Below are 27,725 nucleotides of genomic sequence, written 5' to 3'. Positions count from 1 at the left end.
TTTTTTTAGTAGAGGCCATCAATTGTATAGCCTATAGGAATGTTGCGCAACATGAGCTCATAGGCTCTCCCGAAGTGTTTGATTTTCGAGCATATTTTCATTGATGTCAGAGCGATTAGACTAAAGGGACAATAGAGTGCTGACTACCAGGCAGTTAGCAAGTTTGGTAGGCTACTAATGACCATCAGCAGCATCATAGTTTGTAGAAGCCTCATCTTGGTGACAAAACGGTCACATGGAATATGACTGCCTTCATGACTCTTGACCGCTGGTGTGGCCTTAATACGATCACCGCAACAGTCTTAGCCCCAGACCATTATTCCCCCTCCACCAAACTTTATAGTTGGCACTATAAATTTGGGGCAGGTAGCGTTCTCCTGGCATCCGCCAAACCCAGATTCGTCCGTCGGACTGCCAGATGGTGAAGCGTAATTCATCACTCCAGAGAACGCGCTTCCACAGCTCCAGAGTCCAATGGCGGTGAATTTTACACCACTCCAGCCAACACTTGGCATTGCACTTGGTGATCTTAGGCTTATGTGTGCGGCAGCTCGGCCAAGGTAACCCATTTCATGAAGCTCCCGACGAACAGTTCTTGTGCTGGCATTGCTTCCAGAGGCAGTTTGGAACTCGCTAGTGAGTTAAGAAATTATATTTTTAAAAACATTTTTATTTACCTTTATTTAACTAGGCACAGGAACAGTGGGTTAACTGCCTTGTTCACGGGCAGAACTACAGATTTGTACCTTTTCAGCTGGGGGATTTGAACTTGCAACCTTTCAGTTACTAGACCAATGCTCTAATCACTAGGCTAACCTTCCGCCCGAGGACAGGCAAAAAATGTTTACAAGTTTCAGTACTAGGTAGGCCCATTGTGACCCACCACTTCGCAGCTGAGCCTTTGCTGCTCCTAGACATTTCCACTTCACAATATCAGCACTTAAAATTGGCTGGGGTAACTCTAGCAGGGCAAAATATGACAAACTGACTTGCTGGAAAGGTGGCATCCTATGACGATGTCATACACCTGTCAGCAACGGGTGTGGCTGAAATAGCCGAATCCACTAATTCGAAGGGGTGTCCACATACTTTGTATAGATAGTGTATGGTCATCTCAGTTGGTTCCTGTCTTTCTTTATTTCTCTCTCTGTCTCACTCTCTTTCAATGTGCTTTCCAAAAGTTCATTCAACAGAACATAATGGGGAAAGCGATACATTTTATAGTTTCAGATATGCACTGAGTATACAAAACATTAAGAACACCTGCTCTTTCCATGACATAGCCTAACCAGTTGAATCCAGGTGAAAGATATGATACCTTATTGATGTCACTTGTTAAATCAACTTCAAACAGTGTAGATGAAGGGGAGAAGACAGGTCAATAAAGAAGGATTTCTAAACCTTGAGACAATTGAGACATGGATTGTGTATGTGTGCCATTCAGAGGGAGAATGGGGAAGAGACAATATTTAAGTGCCTTTGAACAGGGTATGGTAGGTGCCAGGAGCACCGTTTTGTGTCAAGAACTGCAACGCTGCTGGGTTTTGCACACTCAACAGTTTCCAGTGTGTATCAAGAATGGCCCACCCCTCAAAGGACATCCAGCCAACTTGATACAACTGTGGGAAGCATTGGAATCAACATGAGCCATTATCCCCGTGAAACGCTTTCGACACGTTCTAGAGTCTATTCCTGGACGAATTGCGGCTGTCCTGAGGGCAAGGGGGGTGCAACTCAATATTAGTAAGGTGTTCTTAATGTTTGGTATACTCAGTGTAGAAGTGATTTGAGAATGAGGCTTTGATTCTAGCCCTTCTGTGCAGGGGTGAATATAGAAATACCATCTCTGCTCTTTCTCTCAGTGCTGTGTTTTAGTGAACCAGGCCCCCTCTTTACCCCTTTCCACTACCTTTCTCTACATTTCGTGTCTCAATATGATTGGGGTCACACGCAGGCTTTTGCCTGGTCAGAGGTCATAAACTCCTACATTTCACCATAGTCATACCTCATTAAGATCAAGCCCTTAAAGTGTATAGTACCTCTTCACTTCAGGAAATGAACCAGCCTATGTCAGCTGGTCCTTGCTGCTTTTGAATAGAAAACAACCTCTCCAAACTCAAACAACCTCTCCAAACTCAAAGCCCAAGCTGTCCTAATGCTAAAAAAAAAACTTAACTGACCCAGTCCCAAACGTTTGTGATTATCTTGAACTGTGAACTGTGAATACATTTGTACTTGGCACAAATGTTGAGTGGAATTCAACATGGAGGTCAGTGAAATAATACATCTGTCACATTAACATTTCTCCTGGTCTTATTGAGGTGTTTTGTCTCTCCTACAGGAGCATTGATAAATGCCACAGGAGGGTGGTGAGCCAGGAGGAGTTTCGAGCAGCGATTGAGAGCAGGTATTTTGTCCCTCCTGTTCCTCTCGTATGTTTTGACTTTGTTGTAATTGAGATGCCATTTTTAGAACATCCTTGGATTGTCCAGCTAATTTAATTTGAAGCGCATTGTTGTTTCACACACAGTACCAGTCAAAAGTTTGGATACACCTACTCATTCCAGGATTTGTCTTTATTTTTACTATTTTCTTGGCCAATTGTGCTTCTCCTCATGGGTCTCCCGGTCGAGGCCAGCTGCGACACAGTCCGGGATCAAGCCCGGATCTGTAGTTTGCATTGCATTTTGTAGTTTGCATTGCAGATTGCATTTTTGCAAACACTGGAGTGCCTTGGACCGCCGTGCCACCTGGGAAATCAATGTCATTTCATTATTTTTTATTTATTTTTAAATTCACTATTCATTTCTACTATTCATCTAATGAATGGCCTAATATGTAGCTGATATTTAGCATCTTACTTAGATTACACATCTGTAGCCTCTCTCTTCCAGCTGTTCCTGTGCGCACTATAGGCTATAGGCAACGCAAGCCTCTCCGCTAATTCCTCTTCACGTGAAATCCCAGGAAAATCTATAGGCTACAAAAGCTATAGGACATATCTTTTTAGCCTTTTTTATATTAGACCTACTCGCCTTTTCGTGGCGAGAAGCAGGCTTGCTGAATGTAAAAGAGGCCTAGGCCAAACGAACTGTCGGGGAAAGTTAAGGAGCGTTGGTGTGATCACTTTGGCAAGGGATGAGAACATTGTAGCATTAATGCAGGGACAGACAGAGAGAAAGCACAGCGAAAAAGAAGAACCAAACGAATTGACAATCATTAGAAAAATGGAAATCATGATGACATAATGTAAAAGATGGCTAAACAGCGTTTGTTGTTGATTTGATACATTTATTGAGTTAAGAAAAAAATCATTACATGTACATTGAATAATTATTTGCAGTTGTCACTATGACAATGAACATAACCTGAAGCACTGAATGGTCTGTGTTTACCACCGATTTACAAGTTTTCTCTCTGAAAAATTTAGTTAATTTAATCTGATTGTCGTAAGGTTCCATGACTTTGTCCACACAGGGCATCTGAACACACAAAATACATTTAGATGACTTTCATTACATTTGAGGTGTTTTACACCTGTGGTATTCCCGTCAAAATGACCGGTCATTAGATATGAACAGGTGAGACTACAATTAGTGAATAAAATTGAGTTCAGGCACTTGCCCATTCATCAGATGGACACACTTCCTTTCCCAGACCTCCACATGCATGTGTGTTTGAGCACACACACACACACACACACACACACACACACACACACACACACACACACACACACACACACACACACACACACACACACACACACCTCACTCCCCTTGGCTTCCATGGCAATCCCCACGGGAACCTTCCCCAATAGAATCTTTCCCCCACGGTAAACACACCTGTTGGTATCCTCTCAAACAATCTCAACATTCTTTCAATAATATATATAACTTTTCTCGCAGCTCTAGTATACAAGGCTTTTTTGAAGTCTTGCTCATAATTCATTCTGTGGCAGCACAATGACCAAACGATATACTGTATGTGAGGCTCTTGATCATATCTTTGATCATGGCACTAGTGAGGAGGAGAGTCCTTGTTAAACTTTGACACAAAGTAGTCTGTGATAAATAGCACAATATGTTTCATCTGAGTATTTGTTACAGTCAAAATAATCCATACATTATGCTTTTTTTAAACTCAAAAACTAGTTGTATGAGCTCAGGTCAATGAGGCCTACAGGCCATAAATAGCAAATAGAAGTTCAAACTTGTCATGTTCACAAGAACAGAAGTTGATAAAAAAAAAGATCTAACACATCTGCTCTGACGACGAGCTCATGTCTGAAGGAGACGACACCTGCGAGGGAAAAAAAAAAAAAAAAACACTCCCTATTAAGAAGTATTTTTATTTTTTTAAATATTTTTGATATATATTGACTTTCAATTTTTTTGAGGTGATAATATATAATATATATATATGTTTAATTATGGATTTATAATCAGCTATAATGGGGCGGTCATTTTGTACCGGGAACACAGAATGAATTAACATGAAACGAACACAACAGCAGAGCAACAGAGGGTTAATAGGCCTACAGCGTACAGTAGGATGCGTTAACTGACAGGTGACAGTTGACTGACAGGTGTAGGCCTACTGCAGAACGATAAATGGTAAAGGTCCGCTGGTGTGGCTGCTCGCCAACGTTTATAGTTATGGATCATTTGTCATTATAGTTATCATTATAGTTACCATTATAGTTATCATCCTTGGTGTGGATGGCCCTTTGGGCTATACCTTTTAAACTTTAAGCATTTACAGGCATTGGTTTTACTGAAAGTTATCTCAAAGATATAGGCTTAATTATCTCACTATGTAAACTTCTTCCGCTATCATTAGTACTAATTATTTCAGCCAGATGAGCAAGCACACGACGCTTCTACTGAAACTTCCATTTCTAGTTTAATTTGTTTATTTGATTACATTACACCTATGTTATAGTTATATCTGAACAATACATTTATTGTTTGCTTAAATGATTGTGAAACACCTTTGATGGGATAAAAATGATGGAAATGTGAAATCGGTGTAACGTACTGTAATTTACAGTACTGTAGCATATTACATCCAAATGGCAATTTTGAAACATGTTCCTTTCATTTTCTTGCTATTGGATTAACCCGGGTTGTTGAAATAACTAAACTGAGAAGATATCATTATTTGTGTTTAGGTGATTAAATCGAGGATCTCATGGTATTCCACAGTAAACTTATATTTTGGATCAATGGTTGTGATGTCTCCAAACAAAGATTAATGCACAATAAGGTTTTGAACATAAAACTTTCTGCGTTACAAGTGTTACCAGTTTGGAGTTTTGTAAATAGTTTTGAAAATTCACAACATACTTGTGAAAATAGCACCAAAGCGATGGGGAAAAAACAGTATATGTCCTCCTCATGTAGACTGGATGAAGGTGTCTTCGTCTATATAACCCTCAACCATCCAGATATGTTGTTTTGAAAATGCCAAATTAATCTGTGCTAAGTTAGTTTGCCTCTATGTGTATTTCTCCGGTTGACTAGTGTGAGGTGTACTGCATGTCTGTGTGTGTATATATGTGTGTGTCTGCCTGCGTGTGAGTGTATGAGCATATATTTGTGTGTGACATCGTTGTGCACCATTAATCCTCTGATTGAGAGAGGATGTGTCCATCTCAATGTGATGGCTGGAGAGAGAGCTGACTGACACTTGACCCGGCTGTGTGGGGCGAGGAGGGGGCCTTGTCAGAGGGCTAATGACCAGCGGCTGCTCAGGGGCATTGTGGGCCATGGCTAAGTGACTGGGCCGGATGACCACCCTCTGTTCTGACCCAATGCCTCTCTTTTGTCCCCCCTCAAACCCTTTTCTTGCACCGTTAACCCCTCTGGACACACACATACACACACACCCTCTCTAGATTTGGCCTGGAGGTCGCGGAACCTGAGTTTGAACAGCTGCTGGACAGGCTGCCCCTGGACAAGGACGGAAATGTCCAGTACCCAGTCTTCATGGCCGCTTTCGACACAAGGTAATCTCCCCGACTCACCCCCACCCCTTCTCTCCTTGACCACTCCACCATCCCTTCACTGGTGTTAACTTGCCTCCCCCTTTCTCTCTCTCTCTCTCTCTCTCTCTCTCTCTCTCTCTCTCTCTCTCTCTCTCTCTCTCCCTTTTTCTCACTCTTTCACTCTCTCTCTCTTTTACTTTCTCGTCCTCTCTCTTCAGTGAAATCTCTCCACTTTGCTCCCTGAATGCAGCTTTAAAATGTAGGACATCTTCACCCATTTATTTGTATTTGTTGTTAATTAGCTCTGTCTCCGTTTTCGGCACGTGTTGTAAACTTCCCCTAAACCAGCGATTCTCAACTGGTGGACCCACATTTTGGTTGTGGGAGGTTTTGAATGGGTTGCGAGTGTCTGAGTAAAAAGAGTACAAATACTACAGTCGGAACTTAAATGATATATTAGGTATAAAATGTGTATAAATGATGCTGAACCTATATTTTAAATAATTCATTCTCTGAACAATTTTGTGGTCTCAAAGCAGTGAGATTAACATTCTTCATTGAGAATATGGGCAAAATGTAATTATTGACAATGGAAAAGGTGGGACTATTGTTCCCTTGTCATATCATTTGTACATTTACTATCAATATAGGATTAAACAAAGTTTCCAGATTGCATTTTTGCAACAACAACAAAAAATCACGCTGCGAATATTGGATTGTGACTGAGACAACCTGGTTCAATTTGGGTCCTGAGGCAAAACCAGTTGATAACTACTGCCCTAAACCACTATTATATCCAAATTGTGAAGTAAAGGGTTAAGGCTCTACAATTAACTAACATAGATCCTCTTTTAGTTATTGGTCTTGCACACTCATTTAGAAATCCTCAGTCTTGAATCAATCCAAGGAAAATCATAGAAGATCATAAAGTAATGTCAAATGAAGGACAATAGTAGCCAGTAAAGTTTTATGGAGAGGTTTATGGCCCAGTACTGTTCATTTATATGTACAGTGCCTTGCGAAAGTATTCGGCCCCCTTGAACTTTGCGACCTTTTGCCACATTTCAGGCTTCAAACATAAAGATATAAAACTGTATTTTTTTGTGAAGAATCAACAACAAGTGAGACACAATCATGAAGTGGAACGACGTTTATTGGATATTTCAAACTTTTTTAACAAATCAAAAACTGAAAAATTGGGCGTGCAAAATTATTCAGCCCCCTTAAGTTAATACTTTGTAGCGCCACCTTTTGCTGCGATTACAGCTGTAAGTCGCTTGGGGTATGTCTCTATCAGTTTTGCACATCGAGAGACTGACATTTTTTCCCATTCCTCCTTGCAAAACAGCTCGAGCTCAGTGAGGTTGGATGGAGAGCATTTGTGAACAGCAGTTTTCAGTTCTTTCCACAGATTCTTGATTGGATTCAGGTCTGGACTTTGACTTGGCCATTCTAACACCTGGATATGTTTATTTTTGAACCATTCCATTGCAGATTTTGCTTTGTGTTTTGGATCATTGTCTTGTTGGAAGACAAATCTCCGTCCCAGTCTCAGGTCTTTTGCAGACTCCATCAGGTTTTCTTCCAGAATGGTCCTGTATTTGGCTCCATCCATCTTCCCATCAATTTTAACCATCTTCCCTGTCCCTGCTGAAGAAAAGCAGGCCCAAACCATGATGCTGCCACCACCATGTTTGACAGTGGGGATGGTGTGTTCAGCTGTGTTGCTTTTACGCCAAACATAACGTTTTGCATTGTTGCCAAAAAGTTCAATTTTGGTTTCATCTGACCAGAGCACCTTCTTCCACATGTTTGGTGTGTCTCCCAGGTGGCTTGTGGCAAACTTTAAACAACACTTTTTATGGATATCTTTAAGAAATGGCTTTCTTCTTGCCACTCTTCCATAAAGGCCAGATTTGTGCAATATACGACTGATTGTTGTCCTATGGACAGAGTCTTCCACCTAAGCTGTAGATCTCTGCAGTTCATCCAGAGTGACCATGGGCCTCTTGGCTGCATCTCTGATCAGTCTTCTCCTTGTATGAGCTGAAAGTTTAGAGGGACGGCCAGGTCTTGGTAGATTTTCAGTGGTCTGATACTCCTTCCATTTCAATATTATCGCTTGCACAGTGCTCCTTGGGATGTTTAAAGCTTGGGAAATATTTTTGTATCCAAATCCGGCTTTAAACTTCTTCACAACAGTATCTCGGACCTGCCTGGTGTGTTCCTTGTTCTTCATGATGCTCTCTGCGCTTTTAACGGACCTCTGAGACTATCACAGTGCAGGTGCATTTATACGGAGACTTGATTACACACAGGTGGATTGTATTTATCATCATTAGTCATTTAGGTCAACATTGGATCATTCAGAGATCCTCACTGAACTTCTGGAGAGAGTTTGCTGCACTGAAAGTAAAGGGGCTGAATAATTTTGCACACCCAATTTTTCAGTTTTTGATTTGTTAAAAAAGTTTGAAATATCCAATAAATGTCGTTCCACTTCATGATTGTGTCCCACTTGTTGATTCTTCACAAAAAAATGCAGTTTTATATCTTTATGTTTGAAGCCTGAAATGTGGCAAAAGGTCGCAAAGTTCAAGGGGGCCGAATACTTTCGCAAGGCACTGTATATGTAATCATCCTCCATAACCTTTCAAACCTCAAAATAAACTAATATTGCTCTTCTTGCTTGGTTCTTTTTTGGGGGGTTCATAATAGAATATGGAACAGAACCAGTTTTGTATTTTACATTCCTGTGAAACATTTTAATTCAAAGGATAATCATATATATTTTTAAATTCTATAAACATATTTTGTACAAATTAAAAAATAATTGTTTGTATTCCCACCGCTGTAGCTTATTGTTTTTGTTTGCATCCTGAAACATTGTTGACATTGACAACTTTAAGAATACTATTCCACACTCAATTATTTGTTTTGATTTTCAAATGTTTTTATATTCCTTTTAGACTGCAGAAGTCCAGTCAAAACATGTATTTTATTTCACCAAGTAATGTCTTGAATGTAGATTTGGATTCATAGTATTCAGCATTTTTACATTGCCCTGTGTTTTAGGCTCGAAGAATCACAAACTACTTGGTTGTGTGTTTTCCTTCTTCTTAATTTGACCTATATTGTCACAGAAAAATAATCCTTCAGATTTGAAAGTTTAGTCCATAATGTTCCTTGATTGGAGTCTAGGCTATTAGCTGGCCGAAATAGGCTACATGAATGTGCAATACTGTTTATATAGCTATGTGTTAGTGTGGGTTTTCAGTGAATTTATGTAAATCACAAAACATACTCAGCAAAAAAAGAAGTGAACCAATTAAGATCCCACCTCTATATATATCAATTGAATTCAGAGCAATTTTACAATGGATTAGATCCTGATATTACACAAATAGTTAAGTATGTTATTATTTTCAAATATATAATTTTTCATCATTTATTCACTTATTCTCAAGTTGTTTCTATTCACTTGACACAAAGTTAGGGTTGAAGATATATAGGTCAACAAGGTTAAACGTGATGGGCGAGTGAGAGGACAGCATCTTATGCACGTGAACCCCCAAGTTGCCTCGCACCATCCAATGAATGGCCAACAAAAACCATCCCAGTGTAAACGTTTCTTAAATTGAACAGGGTAATGAATTTTAAACTGCTATAGTAACTTCTCCCAGACATGTGGTTTTAGTGTGTGAGCGTGGGTGGGTGTGTGTGGTTCGGATTTGTGGATGTGTCTGTGTCTCTGTGTGTGTGTGTGTGTGTGTGTGTGTGTGTGTGTGTGTGTGTGTGTGTGTGTGTGTGTGTGTGTGTGTGTGTGTGTGTGTGTGTGTGTGTGTGTGTGTGTGTGTGTGTGTGTGTGTGTGGGATAAAGACCTAGAAAACCAGCCTGGCTTAGTTGACAGGTGACAAGGGTTATTTTGAATGGGGATTTTGTAATACCAACAGTGTGGAAAGGCCTGGGTACCAAGGGAGCCCTGAAAAGAGAGAAAGAGAACTTTTATGCTAGCAAAGGAGTAGAGAAAAGCCACCCGAGACTCCGGGGGACTTAGGATCTCCCTAATCAAACTGCTCCACTGTCTAGCGCGCTCATTTTTATTCAAACCGGAGAAAAAGCTAAATAATTTCAATCGGATTGATCCCCTGTGTCAGTGCCTGTGTGGTATTTTCACTCCCTTTTCTTCCTGTTTGTCCTCAACTTTGACATATCAGTCAGGCAGGGCCCTGGGCTGTCCATACAGAGGCCTGCTCCAGAGGCGGCTGAATGTTTGAAATGTTGGATAAATTGTTTTGGAATTAACGTCAGCTAATAACAGACCATACCCAAAACTTGGTTTGTGACACAAAACACAGTGAGAATAATTAACAAACTTAACTTATGTTCAGACAACTACTCCAAACAACTCATGTTTTCATTTCCCTACGGTATCGAGTACAAACCTAATCAATCTCAAACAACAACTGAGACAACCACAACAATGTAGTTCAATATACACCAGCCAATCAGCCTGTTGTGTTTCTACTTTGGTATTACATACACTTGCGAAGGCCATCCTTTTCGGTACTGAGTGACATGTTTTGGATGGAAAGCAGATAACATATCAACCAGCATGAGACAAGATTCCCCTAGGTGCAGATAAAGGATCAGCCTCCATCCCCCAATCCTAACCGTAACCAATAGTGTTGTGAATTAAAAACTCTCCCAAGATCAGCGTCTACTCTTAAGGACAACTTGACCTTATCCCCAAAAATGTACATCAACATCAGACAGAAAAAGAGGCAACTCTGATTCACTAATATAATCTGATCATAATTGTATTATTATTTAAAGGTTGATTTATTGAAGGATTTTATTTGACAGTAAAAAAAAATACATGCACATACACACAGTACATACATTTTTGAAACATGGGAATCACACAATAAAGTCAATTACTTATTTCCATTGTGGTCCCTTAAAGTGCATGGTAAAACACATTACATAGATACAGGAATTGATACATTATAGATGCAGACATGAACATGGCTTCAGTCATCAGCCAGCTTTTGGCATATATATATATATATATATTTTTTTTTTTATCAGATTGGTATAGCTTTAAGTTGTTGTAGTAGTTTGTTCCACTCAAAAGTAACACTATATAGAAAAGTGTTCTTACCGGATAGTCTTACATTTGAAACTGTCAATATCAGAGTCTCTGGTGAACATCTCATAATACAAGTAAAATCATTGGATAGGTAGGCTACCTGGGAGCTGTGTCGGTAATAATTATGTGGACCAGACCAAGTTAAATTAATACAACCCTTTACTCTACCGATTTCCAGCCTAGCAGATTAAATTGCTCAACCTCCAGATTGGTACATAGAGCGAGTTTAAAGGTAGCACAATGACGTAACACTCTAACACAATCACTGCGCATGTGCACAGGCTAACTTCACACTGTGTACAGCGTGGTGGCCACGGGACCAAAACAGCGGAAGAGTTCAGCCTCGCACTTCAACGCTCATAGTTTTTGCAGAAATGTACCCACTATGCTGTTTACTTTCTTACTTTATATCTACCTCATATTGCTGAAACAAAACACGCTTGTTTTGACTGGTCTGTAGTTTATTCTTTAGATGTTCGGGGATGCTGGTGAACCATGACGTGCACACATAGTCAATGACACTGAACTAGCGCACCTGCCAGAGTCTTTAGGATGTCGCCATCAAGACAATTTGAAAGCATGATTAAAAGCATGATTTTGGCATAAATTTTGCATGAAGCATGAATTTGGCCTGCAAGGTACAACTTTGGGTAACACTTTTTGACAAAAGGTTGCTATCTGTCGTATTTACTGAAAAATGAATGATTTAGAATTGTCCACACTTAGATCAGTTTCAACAGTGATTGGGTTAATGAGAGGCCATAAGAGTGTGTGAAGGAAGAATTGGGATTTAAAGGACTCAAAAGTTTTGGAGGGGTTAAACACCGCTGATGTGACATAGGCCCGTTGAACGGGTGGAGGCATTTACTCAGGCATACAGAGGCCACTCTCTGACTCCTGGAATCCCCCCAAGAAAGATGCAGCCAAAACAAAAAAGATGTCATCCTTATCCTCCGTCTCTGAGGTGGCGGCCATAACTGCTTAAACAGGCTCCGATTAAATCATCCAGTGTTTGTGTGGTCTTCCTGGTAAGGAGGAGAGGAGGGGAGAGGGAGGGAACAGGAAAACGTTCGGCTCCAGCTCAGATCCGTGTGTGGGAACCACAGGGGGAAAAATCCACGCCAGGACACCCCCCCGCCTTCCCCCATCCCTTTTTCTCTCTGTCCATTTTTTGGGGTTTTCATTTTTTATTCATAGGGTGATAGGGGTGGAGGGAAGGGTGCTGTGGAGAGCAAAGAGGCAGAGGTGTGCGTGCGAGTGTGTGTGTAGGAGCGAGCGAGCGTGTGCATATACGCATGTGTGTGCATGCATACATGTATTGATGGTTGGGGCAATAGCAGTACAACTTGGTTTTAGGCCTCGGACCAGGGCCTATGGTAACAATAACAATGGCCACAGTGTTGTTGAGGGAGTTGCGTCCAGGACTTTCGGACATTCTTCCCATGTGAGTATAATCACTACTGGGAGGTAGCTCCATTAAGGATTACCATCTCATTAATAGTATCCATGACTTTTGTTCAAAGGCTACTTGTTGTAATGTTGCCTTGTGGATGACGCCTAATCCTCTGAGCCTGCAGCTGTAGGGAAGGAGAGGGGCAGATCCAATCTCTCTCTCTCTCTCCCTCTCTCTCTCTCTCTCTCTCTCTCACACTCTCTCACACACTCTCTCACACACTCTCTCACACACTCTCTCACACACAGGGCATCTCCCAGTACGTCCCGGACGGCCTGGCGGGGATCAGGCCCTCTGAAAGACAGATACAAACAACAGTCAAATACAAAGTTCCCCCCTTTTTGGAGAAAAAGAAACATCCATTCTGAACTTCCACCCACCCTGATCCCCTCCGTAAAGCCAAAGCCTAGCCACCCTCCCCGTCCTCCCCCCAGTTACTCCCCTTCGCCCCCCCAGTCCCCTGTCCCAGCGCTCCTGGCTCTCGTCCTCCCATTCAGGCCTCCCTTCTCCGACACGCACGGCACTCCTCTCAGATGGTGGGCCAGATTAGGAGGCGAACAATACAGTTTTCAATGTAAAATGTGCATCTAGTTAGGCTCTTTTTTATCCCTCCATCTCTACTCTTTTACCCTGGGATGGGATAGAGAAAGGGAATAAGAGGACCATTCACCAAGTTATCTCTGGGTGTCTTGTCTCGGCAAACGATGGAGAATTCTCTTTATCTCTCTCTCACTCTGTTTTTCAGTTTGACGTTATTTACCACAGTGCAGAGGGAGCAGCAAGAATTTCAGTATCTCAGTTTTACCTGTTTTGAAGTCATTTCTTTCAGCTTTGTATACGTACTGTATATGTACATACTATATCTGTATTTACAGTGCATTCGGAAAGTATTCACTTTTTCAAAATATGTCCACATTGTTGCATTACAGCTTTATTCTAAAATGGATTAAATAGATTTTTCCCTCATCAATCTACACACATAATGACAAAGCAAAAACTGTTTTTTTTTCCAAATGTTTGCACATTTAGTATTTAGACCCTTTACCTAGTACTTTGTTGAAGCACCTTTGGCAGCGATTACAGCCTTGAGTCTTCTTGGATATGACACTAAAAGCTCGGCACACCTGCATTTGGGGAGTTTCTCCCATTCTTCTCTGCAGATTCTCTCAAGCTCTGTCAGGTTGGATGGAGAGAGTCGCTGCAAAGCTATTTTCAGGTCTCTCCAGAGATGACGATTAGGTTCAAGTCCGGACTCTGGCTAGGCTACTCAAGGACATTCAGAGACTTGTCCCGAAGCCACTCCTGCGGTGTCTTGGCTGTGTTCTTAGGGTCGTTGTCCCGTTGGAAGGTGAACCTTTGCCCCAGTCTGAGGTCCTGAGCGCTTTGCTCCATTAATCTTTCCTTCGATCCCGACTAGTCTCCCAGTCCCTGCCACTGAAAAACATCCCCACAGCATGATGCTACCACCACCATGCCTCACCTTAGGGATGGTGCCAGGTTTCCTGGCCAAAGAGTTTCTATCTTGGTTTTATCAGACCATAAGATTGTCATGCTTACAAACACACAAACATACATATAACTCACAAATGATGTATGCAAGTCAAATTTGATCAAGCATGTTTGCCCCTAAAGAACTCTCAGACTTTGTTTCTCACAGTACATGGAGCCAGGATTCCTAGTAGCACTCATAATGCAGTCGTTTTACTTGCAGTAAAAAGCAGCTTCCTAAGTCTTCTATCTTTCATTGTTCAAAAAGTGAAAGTATAATATTTTTTTCCTCAAAGATTGTTGGACCTTATTGTCCTCCACTTGTGCTCCAATAGAAGGCCATCAAATGTATTTACTTAAATGAGTGAGTATTTATTTGGCCTTCATTCAACTTTATATGGTTATATACATTTCCTGTGTAAATTAAAGGGACTATCCAAAGCAACTTACAGTCGTGCGTGCATACATTTGACGTATGGGTGGTCCCAGGAATCATACCCACTACCTTGGCGATACCAGCACCATGCTCTGCCAACTGAGCTAGAAAGGACCAAGTAACTTGGCAGAGGGCACTGCCAACCCAGCACTGCCCTCTCAGATGCCCTCCAATAATGGCCTCTCAAGCCCTTGTTTGTTTTGCCCCCCCCCAAAATACACTTTTTGTTACATAGACAGAAAGCAGACTTGTTTTGTGGACTTGGTGTTCTAATTTATGAAAAGCCTTCTTAGATACCCTAGGAAAAGCAGACAGAGACATATTGTTCAGATCAACCAGAGAACGTAGTTTAATGGTGCAAAAGATGTAGGAAAAATGTGCAAATGGCTAAATAGAGTGTTTATTGCGAGTGTTTATGTAAAAGAGATGCTTCAGAAATACACTTGATGAGTGACCTGACGCCTTAAGACTTGTGTTGTCTTACCAGGATAATGTCTAGGCTTTAGTTCTGCGGGCTATCACAGTATTGTGACGGCAGGAGACCCGGGTGTGTGCGTTCCTGCATGCGTGTCTGTGCTGACTTGTGTTCTTGCCTGGTCCTGCTGTGCTGTTGTTGGTGCCCTGGTGTCTGACCTGGATGCCCCACTGTGATGGCCACCGTGGGGTTATAAGGTTACCTAACCCCTTCAGCCTTTTCCGTTCACACTCTCCACACCTCTCCCTCCCTCAGTCCCTCATCCTTCCCTATCCTGGGCCGCACACAACACATTACAAGAGAATGCTCTTTAATTGGCTCTTTTTTTTAAAGAAAATAAACTAAATGTTTTTTAAAATCTAATATTACTGCTTGCATGAATTACTTGATGTTGAATACAGTTCCATGTAGTCATGGCTCTATGTAGCATTGTGGTCTGTTCTGGACTTAGGGATTGTGAAGATACCTCTGGTGTGAAGATACCTCTGGTGGCATGTCTTGTGGGGTATGCATGGGTGTCCGAGTTGAATGCCAGTAATTCAAACAGACAGCTTAGTGCGTTTAACTTCTTATGGCTGCAGGGGCAGTATTGAGTAGCTTGGATGAAAAGGTGCCCAGAGGTGCCCAGAGTAAACTGCCTGCTCCTCAGTCCCAGTTCCCAATATATGCATATTATTATTAGTATTGGAAAACACTCTGAAGTTTCTAAAACCATTTGAATGATGTCTGTGAGTATAACAGAACTCAAATGGCAGACAAAAATCTGAGAAAAAATCCAACCAGGAAGTGGGAAATCTGAGGTTGGTCGATTTTCAACTCAGTTACAGTGGGATATTGGTCCTCTTGCACTTCCTAGGGCTTCCGCTAGATGTCAACTGTCTTTAGAAACTTGTTTGAGGCTTCTACTGTGAAGTGGGGCCGAATGAGAGTGGATTGAGTCAGAGGTCTGGCAGCAGTCATGCGCTGGTCACGCGCATTTCACACGAGAGGTATCTCCCGTTCCTTTGCTTTTCAGAAGACAAAGGAATTCTCCGGTTGGAATATTATTGAAGATTTATGTTAAAAACATCCTAAAGATTGATTCCATACATCGTTTGACAAGTTTCTACGGTCTGTAAAGGAACATTTTGACATTTCGTCTGCAATTTCTTGAGTATTGATTTGTTTACCAAACACAGTAACAAAAGTAGCTATTTGGACATAAATGATGGACGTTATCGAACAAATCAAACATTTATTGTGGACATGGGTTTCCTGGGAGTGCATTCTGATGAAGATCATCAAAGGTAAGTGAATATTTATAATGTTATTTCTGTCTTCTGTTTACTCCAACATGGCGGATATATGTATTTGTTCTCTGAGCGCTGTTCTCAGATTATAGCATGGTTTGCTTTTTCTATAAAGCTTTTTTGAAATCTGACACAGCGGTTGCATTAAGGAGAAGTATATTTTTAATTCCATGTATAACACTTGTATTTTCATCAACATTTATGATGAGTATTTCTGTAAAATTATGTGGCTCTCTGCAAAATCACCGGATGTTTTTGGAACTACTGAACATAACGCGCCCAATGTATACTGAGATTTTTTTAATATAAATATGAACTTTACCAAATAAAACATACATGTATAGTGTAACATGAAGTCCTATGAGTGTCATCTGATGAAGATCATCAAAGGTTAGTGATTCATTTTATCTCTATTTGTGCTTTTTGTGACTCCTCCCTTTGGCTGGAAAAATGGCTGTGTTTTTCTGTGGCTTGGCTCTGACCTAACATAATCGTTTGTGGTGCTTTCGCTGTAAAGCCTATTTGGACACAACACGATTACCTTTAAAATGGTATAAGATACTTGTATGCTTGAGGAATTTTAATTATGAGATTTCTGTTGTTTTGAATTTGGTGCCCTGCACTTTCACTGGCTGTTGTCATATCGATCCCGTTAACGGAATTGCAGCCCTAAGAAGTTTTTAACATGTCAATACCTCTCACATATACAAGTAGTGATGAAGTCAATCTCTCCTCCACTTTGAGCCAGGTGACATTGACATGCACATTATTAATGTTAGCTCCCTGTGTTTATCCAGGGGCTAGCTGTGCTGCCCTGTTCTGAGCAAATTGCAATTTTCCTAAGTCCCTCTGTGTCACCTGACCACACGACTGAACAATAGTCCAGCTGCGACAAAACTAGGGCCTGTAGGACCTACCTTGTTTGTAGTGCTGTTGAGAATGCAGAGCAGTGCTTTATTATGGACAGACTTCACCCCATCCAAGCTACTATTGTATCAATATGTTTTGACCATGATAGTTTACAATCCAGGGTTACACCAAGCAGTTTAGTCTCCTCAACTTTCTCAATTTCCACATTATTGAGGTATAGGGTTTCGTGAACGATTTGTCTCAAATACATAACTTTTAGTTGTTGAAATATTTATCACTAACTTATTCCTTGCCACCCATTCTGAAACTAACTGCAGCTCTTTGTTAAGTGTTGCAGTCATTTCAGTCGATGTAGTAGCTGACGTGTATTTTATTCAGTTTATTCAAAGCCAGTGGCGTGTTGTAAATAAAGATTGAAAAAAATCTTCCATTAAAGAACACCCTCTGTGTTCTGTTAGACAAGTAACTCTTTCTCCACATTATAGCAGGGGGTGTAAAGTCATAACATATACGTTTTTCCAGCAACAGACTATGATCGATAATGTCAAAAGCCGCACTGAAGTCTAAAAAAACAGCCCCAACAATCTTTTTATCGTCCATTTCTCTCAGCCAATCATCAGTAATTTGTGTAAGTGCTGTGCTTGTTGAATGTCCTTCCCTGTAAGCGTGCTGAAAGTCTTGTCAATTTGTTTACTGTAAAATAGCATTGTATCTGGTCAAACACAATTTAAAAAAAAGTTTACTAAGGATTGGTAACAGGCTGATTGGTGGGCTATGAGCAAGTAAAGGGAGCTTTACTCTTCTTAGGTAGGCAAATAACTTTTGCTTCCCTCCAGGCCAGAGGGCACACACTTTCTAGTAGGCCTATATTGAAGATATGGCAAGCAGCAGTGGCAATATCGTCCGCTATTATCCTCAGTAATTTTCCATCCAAGTTGTCAGACCCCGGTGGCTTGTCATTGTTGATAGACAACAACAATTTTTTCACCTCTTCCACACTTACTTTACAGAATTCTAAATAATAAATGCTTGTATTACGACCCAGATACAGACACGGAAGGCGGATAGTACAGTTCTCAGATGATTTATTAGAAACACGGGGCAGGCAAAGGGCAGGTTGAGGGCAGGTTCGTGATCAGGTCAGAGTCAGGCAGGTACAGGACGGCAGGCAGGCTTGGGGTCAAGGGTGGAGACAAGCACAAAGACAGGTGAAACAGATCAGGGTGTGACAGCTTGTCTTTCATAATTTGGTCAGATATACTTGGATGTGCAGTGTCAGCGTTTGCTAATTTTGCCAAATTAAAAAATCATTAAAGTATTTGACAATATCAGTGGGTGTTGTGATGAATGATCGATCTGATTCAATGAATGATGGAGCGGAGTTTGCCTTTTTGCCCAAAATTTAATTTATGGTGATGCTTTTTTACTATTATTTATGTCATTTACCTTTGTTTCATAGTGTAGTTTCTTCTTGTTTTTATTCAGTTTAGTCACATGATATCTCAATTTGCAGTATGTTTGCAAATTGGTTGTAGAGCCAGACCTATGTGCATGCTTCTTAGTAACTGGGATAAGCAATTTCATAAATGTGTCAAGTGCAACGTCTGGTTGCTCGTCATTACACACAACGGACCAACAAATATACTTCACATAAAAAAAACACAACATAACATAACACTACAAAACGTATTATATGACCTCTTATTCACTATATTAGGCCCAGCCTTTGGAACTTTGGATTTCCTAGATATGGCTACTATTGTGATAGTGTCGGTGTGGTGCCCTCCCTGAAAGCCAAGAGAGGATACATCTGTGCTGTGACAGACTGTCTAGACACGTTGGAATGAATATCCTGCCTTGCGTTGCTGTGTGGTGGAAGTTGGAGGTCGGTATCTGCGCTGCGACATAACGTCTAGATGCGCTGGGCTTCCTAGCCCAGGACATCCCCCACCGGTTGGACTCGCCACCGGTGATTGGCGGATCTACTGGGCCTGCTGCTGCCTCACTTTGCAGTAGCCTACTGCAAGGTGACTGGGCACATTGTCCAGATCCACACACTGGGCGAAATCCCTGTCAGCACATTCCTGCTGCGGCTGTTCAACGCGCTGGCGTTCTAACGCGGAACCCAAACTGGCTGCGCACGTGTGCCATCGTGCACCATCGTGTGCCATCGTGCATACATTTATTTTGTGATCACGACACGCAGGTTATGATATCAAAACATACTCTGAACCAATGACATTAAGTTGGGGACGAAAAGCATTAAACATTTATGGCAATTTAGCTAGTTAGCGTGCACTTGCTAGCTAATTTGTCCTATTTAGCAAGCTTGCTGTTGCTAGCTAATTTGTCCTGGGATATAAACATTTGGTTGTTATTTTACCTGAAATGCACAAGGTCCTCTACTCCAACAATTAATAAAACGTAAACCAAATTCCTTTCTCATCATCTCTCCTCCTTCCTCAGGCTTCTTTTTTACTTTGGACTGTATATGGCGGTTGGCAACCAACTTTATTGTGCATTACTACAACCGACTGAAGTGTGGACGTCAGTTCATCTTTCAATCACCCACATCTTATCGGCAGACTCAGTAGCCTCGGTTTTTCTGATGACTGCCTTGCCTGGTTCACCAACTACTTTGCAGACAGAGTTCAGTGTGTCAAATCGGAGGGCATGCTGTCCGGTCCTCTGGCAGTCTCTATGGGGGTGCCACAGGGTTCAATTCTCGGGCCGACTCTTTTCTCTGTATATATCAATGATGTTGCTCTTGCTGCGGGCGATTCCCTGATCCACCTCTACGCAGACGACACCATTCTGTATACTTCCGGCCCGTCCCTGGACACTGTGCTATCTAACCTCCAAACGAGCTTCAATGCCATACAACACTCCTTCCGTGGCCTCCAACTGCTCTTAAACGCTAGTAAAACCAAATGCATGCTTTTCAACCGTTCGCTGCCTGCACCCGCACGCCTGACTAGCATCACCGACCTAGAATATGTGGACATCTATAAGTACCTAGGTGTCTGGCTAGACTTTAAACTCTCTTTCCAGACTCATATCAAACATCTCAAATCTAAAATCAAATCTAGAGTCGGCTTTCTATTCCGTAACACAGCCTCCTTTACTCACGCCGCCAAACTTACCCTAGTAAAACTGACTAGCCTACCGATCCTCGACTTCGGTGATGTCATCTACAAAATAGCTTCCAACACTCTACTCAGCAAACTGGATGCAGTTTATCACAGTGCCATCCGTTTTGTTACTAAAGCACCTTATACCACCCACCACTGCGACCTGTATTCTCTAGTCGGCTGGCCCTCGCTACATATTCATCGCCAGACCCACTGGCTCCAGGTCATCTACAAGTCGATGCTAGGTAAAGCTCCGCCTTATCTCAGTTCACTGGTCACGATGGCAACACCCACCCGTAGCACGCGCTCCAGCAGGTGTATCTCACTGATCATCCCTAAAGCCAACACCTCCTAAAAATCAATGAGGAGATTGGAGAGGCCCGGACTTGCAGCACATAGAACCTATTTCTATTTTAGCACCTGGCCATGCAGATGCTCGCTGAGGCGCACGAGCGGTGTGGGTGCAATGATCGAATAACATGTGTGTACATTTATTTTGCAGCGCAAGCAGTGCAGTCAGCATGTAAGGCAACAACGCTCAGGCACACACTTGGTTTCTAACTCTACTAGACCTGTAGGCTACAGCTGAACATTTTAATTTGTTTTCTTTTTGTTTTAGTGAGTTGTTGGATTCAGTGGTTAAAATTGATATTTTTGTACAAAGGGTTTTAATTGCTGCCTACATGGGTTATGGCTCATTGGTTTTGATAGCTGAGACTATGCAATCTCATCTCTTTACCTCAGAGATACCGTTAAACCCTACTTTGACTGATGGTATATCAGTTTTTATCTTTCAGAGGGATCTCATTGTGTTACCATTTGACTCTTACTGTGACATGCTCATAAAACTTTCTCATCTACAAGGTTTGGTCTGGCTAGAAAAAAAAATATTTGTTGTTTCAGATGACTGTAGTTTGGATTATTTTAAATAATCTAAGTGGAGAGATTTTAGGAAGCAACAAATCAAGGTGTTTCATTATTCTTCTGCTTTTGGTGTCAGGAAACATTCATCCAAAACCAGGCCCATTGGCTATGGATGAACTTTCGACTCCAATTTATTTTAAGAACTAGATCAGGGTTGGGACTGATGCATATTAATGTAAGGAAACTGATGCTGAAAATGGACATTACATTCCGGGTTCACACTGCTGACCCAGATGTCTTAGTTCTGTTTGACACCTGGCTTAAGAAATCTAAATCAGTCTATCGGCTTGGATGGTTATAATGTTTATCCATGTGACCGATGAAGTAAGGGGGTAGGTATAGCCATCTATATTAAAATTAGATATGTGGTTACTGAACTAAGGTCTTTATCTAGTTTTTAGCATTGAAACTGCAGTTATCGAAAGCTGTGAACTTAGAATTAATAGGATGTTATGGACCTTCATCTGCAAAAGTAGAATCCCTGGATTATCTGGCTGAACTAATGCATGGTTGGGGGAAAAATTAAATGGTCCTCATGGGTGATTTAAACTGGGACTAGTTATCGCCAAATTGTAATTTTACTCAAATTATAAATGCAGTCATAAGACTCAATTCAAAAGACATCTCTAAGTCAACACGATGTTATTCTAGCTAACAATGCACATAAATACTCGGCCAATGGTATTTTCTCTAATGATTTAAGTGATCATTGTGCAGTTGCTTGCATTAGAGACACCAAAATCCCCAAAGTGACCCCTCGGTTCATAATCAAACAACATTTTACACAGTTCTGTGAGCTGACATTCCTGCATGAACTTTATACAAGCAATTTGGATAAAATTACGCTTATACCAGACATCGAAGAGGGATTCTCCTATTTTCATTCCATGTTTTCTACTATCTGTGATAAACACGCCCCTCTCAAAAAGTACCGGGTAAGAGGTAGAGACAATCCCTGGTTTACAGGGGAATTATCTGATTTGATCCATGGTCAAAGGGGGAATAGGCATTGTCGTGCCCTCTTCACAACTGTCTTGATGTGTTTTGACCATGACAGTTCGTTGGTGATGTTGACACCAAGGAAGGCATGCTCGGCCCTCCTTTTTGTGTAGTCCACGATCATCTCCTTTGTCTTGATCATGTTGAGGGAGAGGTTGTTGTCCTGGAACCCACTGCCAGGTCTTTGACCTCTTCCCTATTTTACTTTTACATTTTTTATTTCACCTTTATTTAACCAGGTAGGCTAGTTGAGAACAAGTTCTCCTTTGCAACTGCGACCTGGTCAAGATAAAGCAAAGCAGTTTGACACATACAACAACACAGAGTTACACATGGAATAAACAAACATACAGTCAATAATACAGTAGAAAAAGTCTATATACAGTATGTGCAAATGAGGTAGGATAAGGGAGGTAAAGGCAATAAATAGGCTATGGTGACGAAGTAATTGCAATATAGCAATTAAACACTGGAATGGTAGAATGTGCAGAAGATGAGTGTGCAAGTAGAGATACTGGGGTGCAAAGGAGCAAGATAAATAAATACAGTATGGGAATGAGGTAGTTGGATGGGCTATTTACAGATGGGCTATGTACAGGTGCAGTGATCTGTGAGGTACTCTGACAACTGGTGCTTAAAGCTTGTGAGGGAGATAGTGATTTTTGCAGTTCGTTCCAGTCATTGGCAGCAGAGAACTGGAAGGAGAGGCGGCCAAAGGAAGAATTGGCTTTGGGGGTGACCAGTGAGATATACCTGCTGGAGCGCGTGCTACGGATGGGTGCCGTTATGGTGACCAGTGAGCTGAGATAAGGTGGGGCTTTACCTAGCAGAGACTTGTAGATGACCTGGAGCCAGTGGGTTTGGCAACGAGTATGAAGCGAGGGCCAGCCAACGAGAGCGTACAGGTCGCAGTGGTGGGTAGTATATGGGGCTTTGGTGACAAAACGGATGGCACTGTGATAGACTGCATCCAGTTTCTTGAGTAGAGTGTTGGAGGCTATTTTGTAAATGACATCGCCGAAGTCAAGGATCGGTAGGATGGTCAGTTTTACGAGGGTATGTTTGGCAGTATGAATGTAGGATGCTTAGTTGTGAAATAGGAAGCTATTTCTAGATTTAATTTTGGATTGGAGATGCTTAATGTGAGTCTGGAAAAATAGTTTACAGTCTAACCAGACACCTAGGTATTTGAAGTTGTCCACATATTCTAAATCAGAACCGTCCAGAGTAGTGATGCTGGATGGACGGGCAGGTGCGGGCAGCGATCAGTTGAAGAGCATTCATTTAGTTTTACTTGCATTTAAGAGCAGTTGGAGGCCACGGAAGGAGAGTTGTATGGCATTGAAGCTCGTCTGGAGGTTAGTTAACCTTTCTGATCTCCCCATCCCGGATCCGGGTTCGTGAATACAGACTCAAGCTCATTACCATAACGCAACGTTAACTATTCATGAAAATCGCAAATGAAATGAAATAAATATGCTAGCTCTCAAGCTTAGCCTTTTGTTAACAACACTGTCATCTCAGATTTTCAAAATATGCTTCTCAACCATTGCAAAACAAGCATTTGTGTAACAGTATTGATGGCTAACGTAGCATTTAGCATTAGCATTCAGCTGGCAACATTTACACAAAAAAACAGAAAAGCATTCAAAAAAATCATTTACCTTTGAAGAACTTCAGATGTTTTCAATGAGGAGACTCTCAGATAGCAAATGTTCAGTTTTTCCTGAAAGATTATTTGTTTAGGACAAATCGCTCCGTTTTCTGCGTCACGTTTAGCTATGAAAAAACCCCTGTATCCAGGATTGTGTAAATCTATCAGCAAGCTCATTAGCATAACACAACGTTAACTATTTATGAAAATCGCAAATGAAATGAAATAAATATGCCATCTCTCAAGCTTAGCCTTTTGTAAACAACACTGTCATCTCAGATTTTCAAAATATGCTTCTCAACCATAGGAAAACAATCATTTGTGTAAAAGTAGCTAGCTAGAGTTAGCATTTCGCGTTAGCATTTAGCGTTAGCATTAGCGTTAGCATCCAGCACGCAACATTAACAAAAACATAAAAGCCTTCAAATAAAATCATTTACCTTTGAAGAACTTCTGATGTTTTCAATGAGGATACTCTCAGTTAGATAGCAGATGCTCAGTTTTTCCAAAAAGATTCCTTGTGTATTAGAAATAGCTCCGTTTTATACATCACATTTGGCTACCAAAAAAAATCCATAAATTCAGTCCTCAAAACGCAAACTTTTTTCCAAATTAACTCCATAATATCGACTGAAAACATGGCAAACGTTGTTTAGAATCAATCCTCAAGGTGTTTTTCACATATCTCTTCATTGATACATCGTTCTTGGACACATGCTTTCTCTCCTGAATCCCAGGAGAAAATGACCGCACCTGAAGATTACGCACAAATTTAGACAAAGGACACCGGGCGGACCTCTGGAAAATGTAGTCTCTTATGGCCAATCTTCCAATGATATGCCTACAAATACGTCACAATGCTGCTAAGACCTTGGGCGAACGACAGAAAGTGTAGGCTCATTCCTTGCGCAATCACAGCCATATAAGGAGAGAATGGAAAACAGAGCTTCAGAAATTCTGCTAATTCCTGGGTGATGCATCATCTTGGTTTCGCCTGTAGAATGAGTTCTGGGGCACTTACAGACAAAATCTTTGCAGATTCTGAAACTTCAGAGTGTTTTCTTTCCAAAACTGTCAAGAATATGCATAGTCGAGCATCTTTTCGTGACAAAATATCGCGCTTAAAACGGGAACGTTTTTTATCCAAAAATGAAATAGCGCCCCTAGAGCTCTAAGAGGTTAACACAGTGTCCAAAGAAAGGCCAGAGGTATACAGAATGGTGTTGTCTGCGTAAAGGTGGATCAAAGAATCACCAGCAGCAAGAGCCACATCATTGATGTATACAGAGAAGAAAGTCAGCCAGGGAATTGAACCCTGTGGCACCCCCATAGAGACTGCCAGAGGTCCGGACAACAGGCCCTCCGATTTGACACACTGAACTCTATCAGATAAGTAGTTGGTGAACCAGGCGAGGCAATCATTTGAGAAACCAAGGCTGTTGAGTCTGCCAATAAGAATGTTGTGATTGACAGAGTCGAAAGCCTTAGCCATGTTGATGAATACGTCTGCACAGTATTGTCTCTTATCGATGGTGGTTATGATATTGTTTAGGACCATTAGCGTGGCTGAGGTGCTCCCATGACCAGCTCTGAAACCAGATTGCTTAGCGGAGAAGGTACGGTAGGATTCGAAATGGTCGGTATTCTGCTTGTTAACGTGGCTTTCGAAGACCTTAGAATGGCAGGGTAGGATAGATACAGGTCTGTAGCAGTTTGGGTCTAGAGTGTCTCCCACTTTGAGGAGGGGATGACCACTGCAGCTTTCCAATCTATGGGAATCTCAGACGAAACAAAAGAGAGGTTGAACAGGCTAGTAATAGGGGTTGCAACAATTTCGGCAGATCATTTTAGAAAGAGAGTGTCCAGATTTTGCAGCTCTTTCAGAACATCAGCTGGATTCGGGTGAATGAGAAATGGGGGAGGCTTGGGCGGGTGGGGGGTGCAGGGCTGTTGATCAGGGAAGGGGTAGCCCCTTCGAACGCATGGCCAGCCGTAGAAAAATGCTTCTTGAAATTCTCAGTTATAGTGGATTTATCGGTGGTGACAGTGTTTCCTAGCCTCAGTGCAGTGGGCAGCTGGGAGGAGGTGCTCTTATTCTTCATGGACTTTACAGTGTCCCAGAACCTTTTTGAGTTAGTGTTACAGGATGCAAATTTCTGCTGGAAAAAGCTGGCCTTAGCTTTCCTAACTGCCTGTGTATATTTGTTCCTAACTTCCCTGAAAAGTTGCATATCACGGGGGCTATTCAATGCTAATACAGAACGCCACAGGATGTTTTTGTGCTGGTCAAGGGCAGTCAGGTCTGGAGAGAACCAAGGGCTATATCTGGTCCTGGTTCTACATTTTTGAATGGGGTGAGGAAAGTGAGGAAAGCACTTTTAAAGAATAACCAGGCATCCTCTACTGACGGGATGAGGTCAATATCCTTCCAGGATACCCGTGCCAGGTCGATTAGAAAGCCCTGCTCGCTGAAGTGTTTTAGGGAGCGTTTGACAGTGATGAGGGGTGGTTGTTTGACCGCAGACCCATTCTGGATGCAGGCAATGAGGCAGTGATCGCTGAGATCTTGGGTGAAAACAGCAGAGGTGTATTTAGAGGGCAAGTTGGTTAGGATGATATCTATGAGGGTGCCCGTGTTTACAGTTTTTGGATTGTACATGGTATGTTAATTGATCATTTGTGTGAGATTGAGGGCATCAAGCTTAGATTGTAGGATGGCCGGGGTGTTAAGCATGTCCCAGTTTAGGTCACCTAGCAGCAGGAGCTCTGAAGATAAATGGGGGGCAATCAGTTCACATATGGTGTCCAGAGCACAGCTGGGGGCAGAGGGTGGTCTATAGCAAGCGGCAACGGTGAGAGACTTGTTTCTGGAAAAGTGGATTTTTAAAAGTAGAAGCTCAAATTGTTTGGGTACAGACCTGGATAGTAAGTCAGAACTCTGCAGGCTATCTCTGCAGTAGATTGCAACCCAGCCCCCTTTGGTAGTTCTATCTTGTCGGAAAATGTTATAGTTAGGGATGGAAATTTCAGGGTTATTGGTGGTCTTCCTTAGCCAGGATTCAGACACGGCTAGGACATCCTGGTTGGCAGAGTGTGCTAAGATAGAATGATCCGGCCTCTGCCGTGTCTCGAAGTAGATTGTGAGGTCAGATCCACAGAACTCACCTGAGAAGAGGGCTGCTGAGACACCGGCTGCGTGCAGGCCACAACAGGCAAAGGGACAGAGGTCTGATCCAGAGAGCAAGGCCCAGCGGAGAGGGGCCGCGGTGGTCCAGGATGTGCCCAGGCAGTTGATTGACTAGGACAGGGAGCGGTAGCTGGAGGGGCATCCACAGCCATGGAGGGAACACCCAAGTCCCCGGCAGAAGACAGCTGGTACAGGGACTGCAAGCAATTTGAAGCTCTTAAGTCCGGACGCAGGGGAAGAAGGCAGACGCGCCGAGAACGAATCTTCTCCTTCTTTCTGGTTCCGACACGCATCCATTTACTCTCACCTGGAGTCAAAAAATTAGCAGCCATTTTCTGGTTCACGCTAGTAGAGGGGTGCAGTGGTGGAGTCCAGGAAGGTTCCATTATGATCCTCTTGGATGTTTTGATGCCTATAGTCTCATAGATTCTGCACATCCCCACATTTGAATTTTCATAACATTTAGTGTAAGAGTAAGACCCCAGTTAGCACATTTGGCTTTTTGGAAGTTGTTAGATCGTATGTTTTGGGTTTGACATTGGTTATGGGAATGAAGCCATACATTTCCTGACCTGTTAAATGTATTTAAAACGTTCTGAGAATAGAGTTGAAAATTTTACCTGTTCTGGGAAAATCTATTTTTAGGTTGCAGGGGGGTTCTGCAAACATTTTACTCT

General features: G+C 41.9%; 1 protein-coding gene across 1 annotated transcript in view; it reads left to right on the top strand.

The window, feature by feature from the left end:
• The window catches only part of si:ch211-197n1.2 (EF-hand calcium-binding domain-containing protein 6), an 85,671-nt gene that overhangs the window by 35,590 nt on the left and 22,356 nt on the right, over window positions 1–27,725 (top strand). Inside the window, exons 11-12 of the mRNA XM_036933378.1 lie at window positions 2,342–2,407; window positions 5,900–6,010. Coding sequence (XP_036789273.1) covers window positions 2,342–2,407; window positions 5,900–6,010 — 177 coding nt within the window. The remainder of the gene's footprint in view (window positions 1–2,341; window positions 2,408–5,899; window positions 6,011–27,725) is intronic.

The sequence above is a fragment of the Oncorhynchus mykiss genome, chromosome 10 (assembly GCF_013265735.2).
Source record: "Oncorhynchus mykiss isolate Arlee chromosome 10, USDA_OmykA_1.1, whole genome shotgun sequence".
Lineage (NCBI taxonomy): Eukaryota > Metazoa > Chordata > Actinopteri > Salmoniformes > Salmonidae > Oncorhynchus > Oncorhynchus mykiss.
Note: the sequence above shows the minus strand (reverse complement) of the source record. Positions and strands in the feature narration are given on the sequence as shown.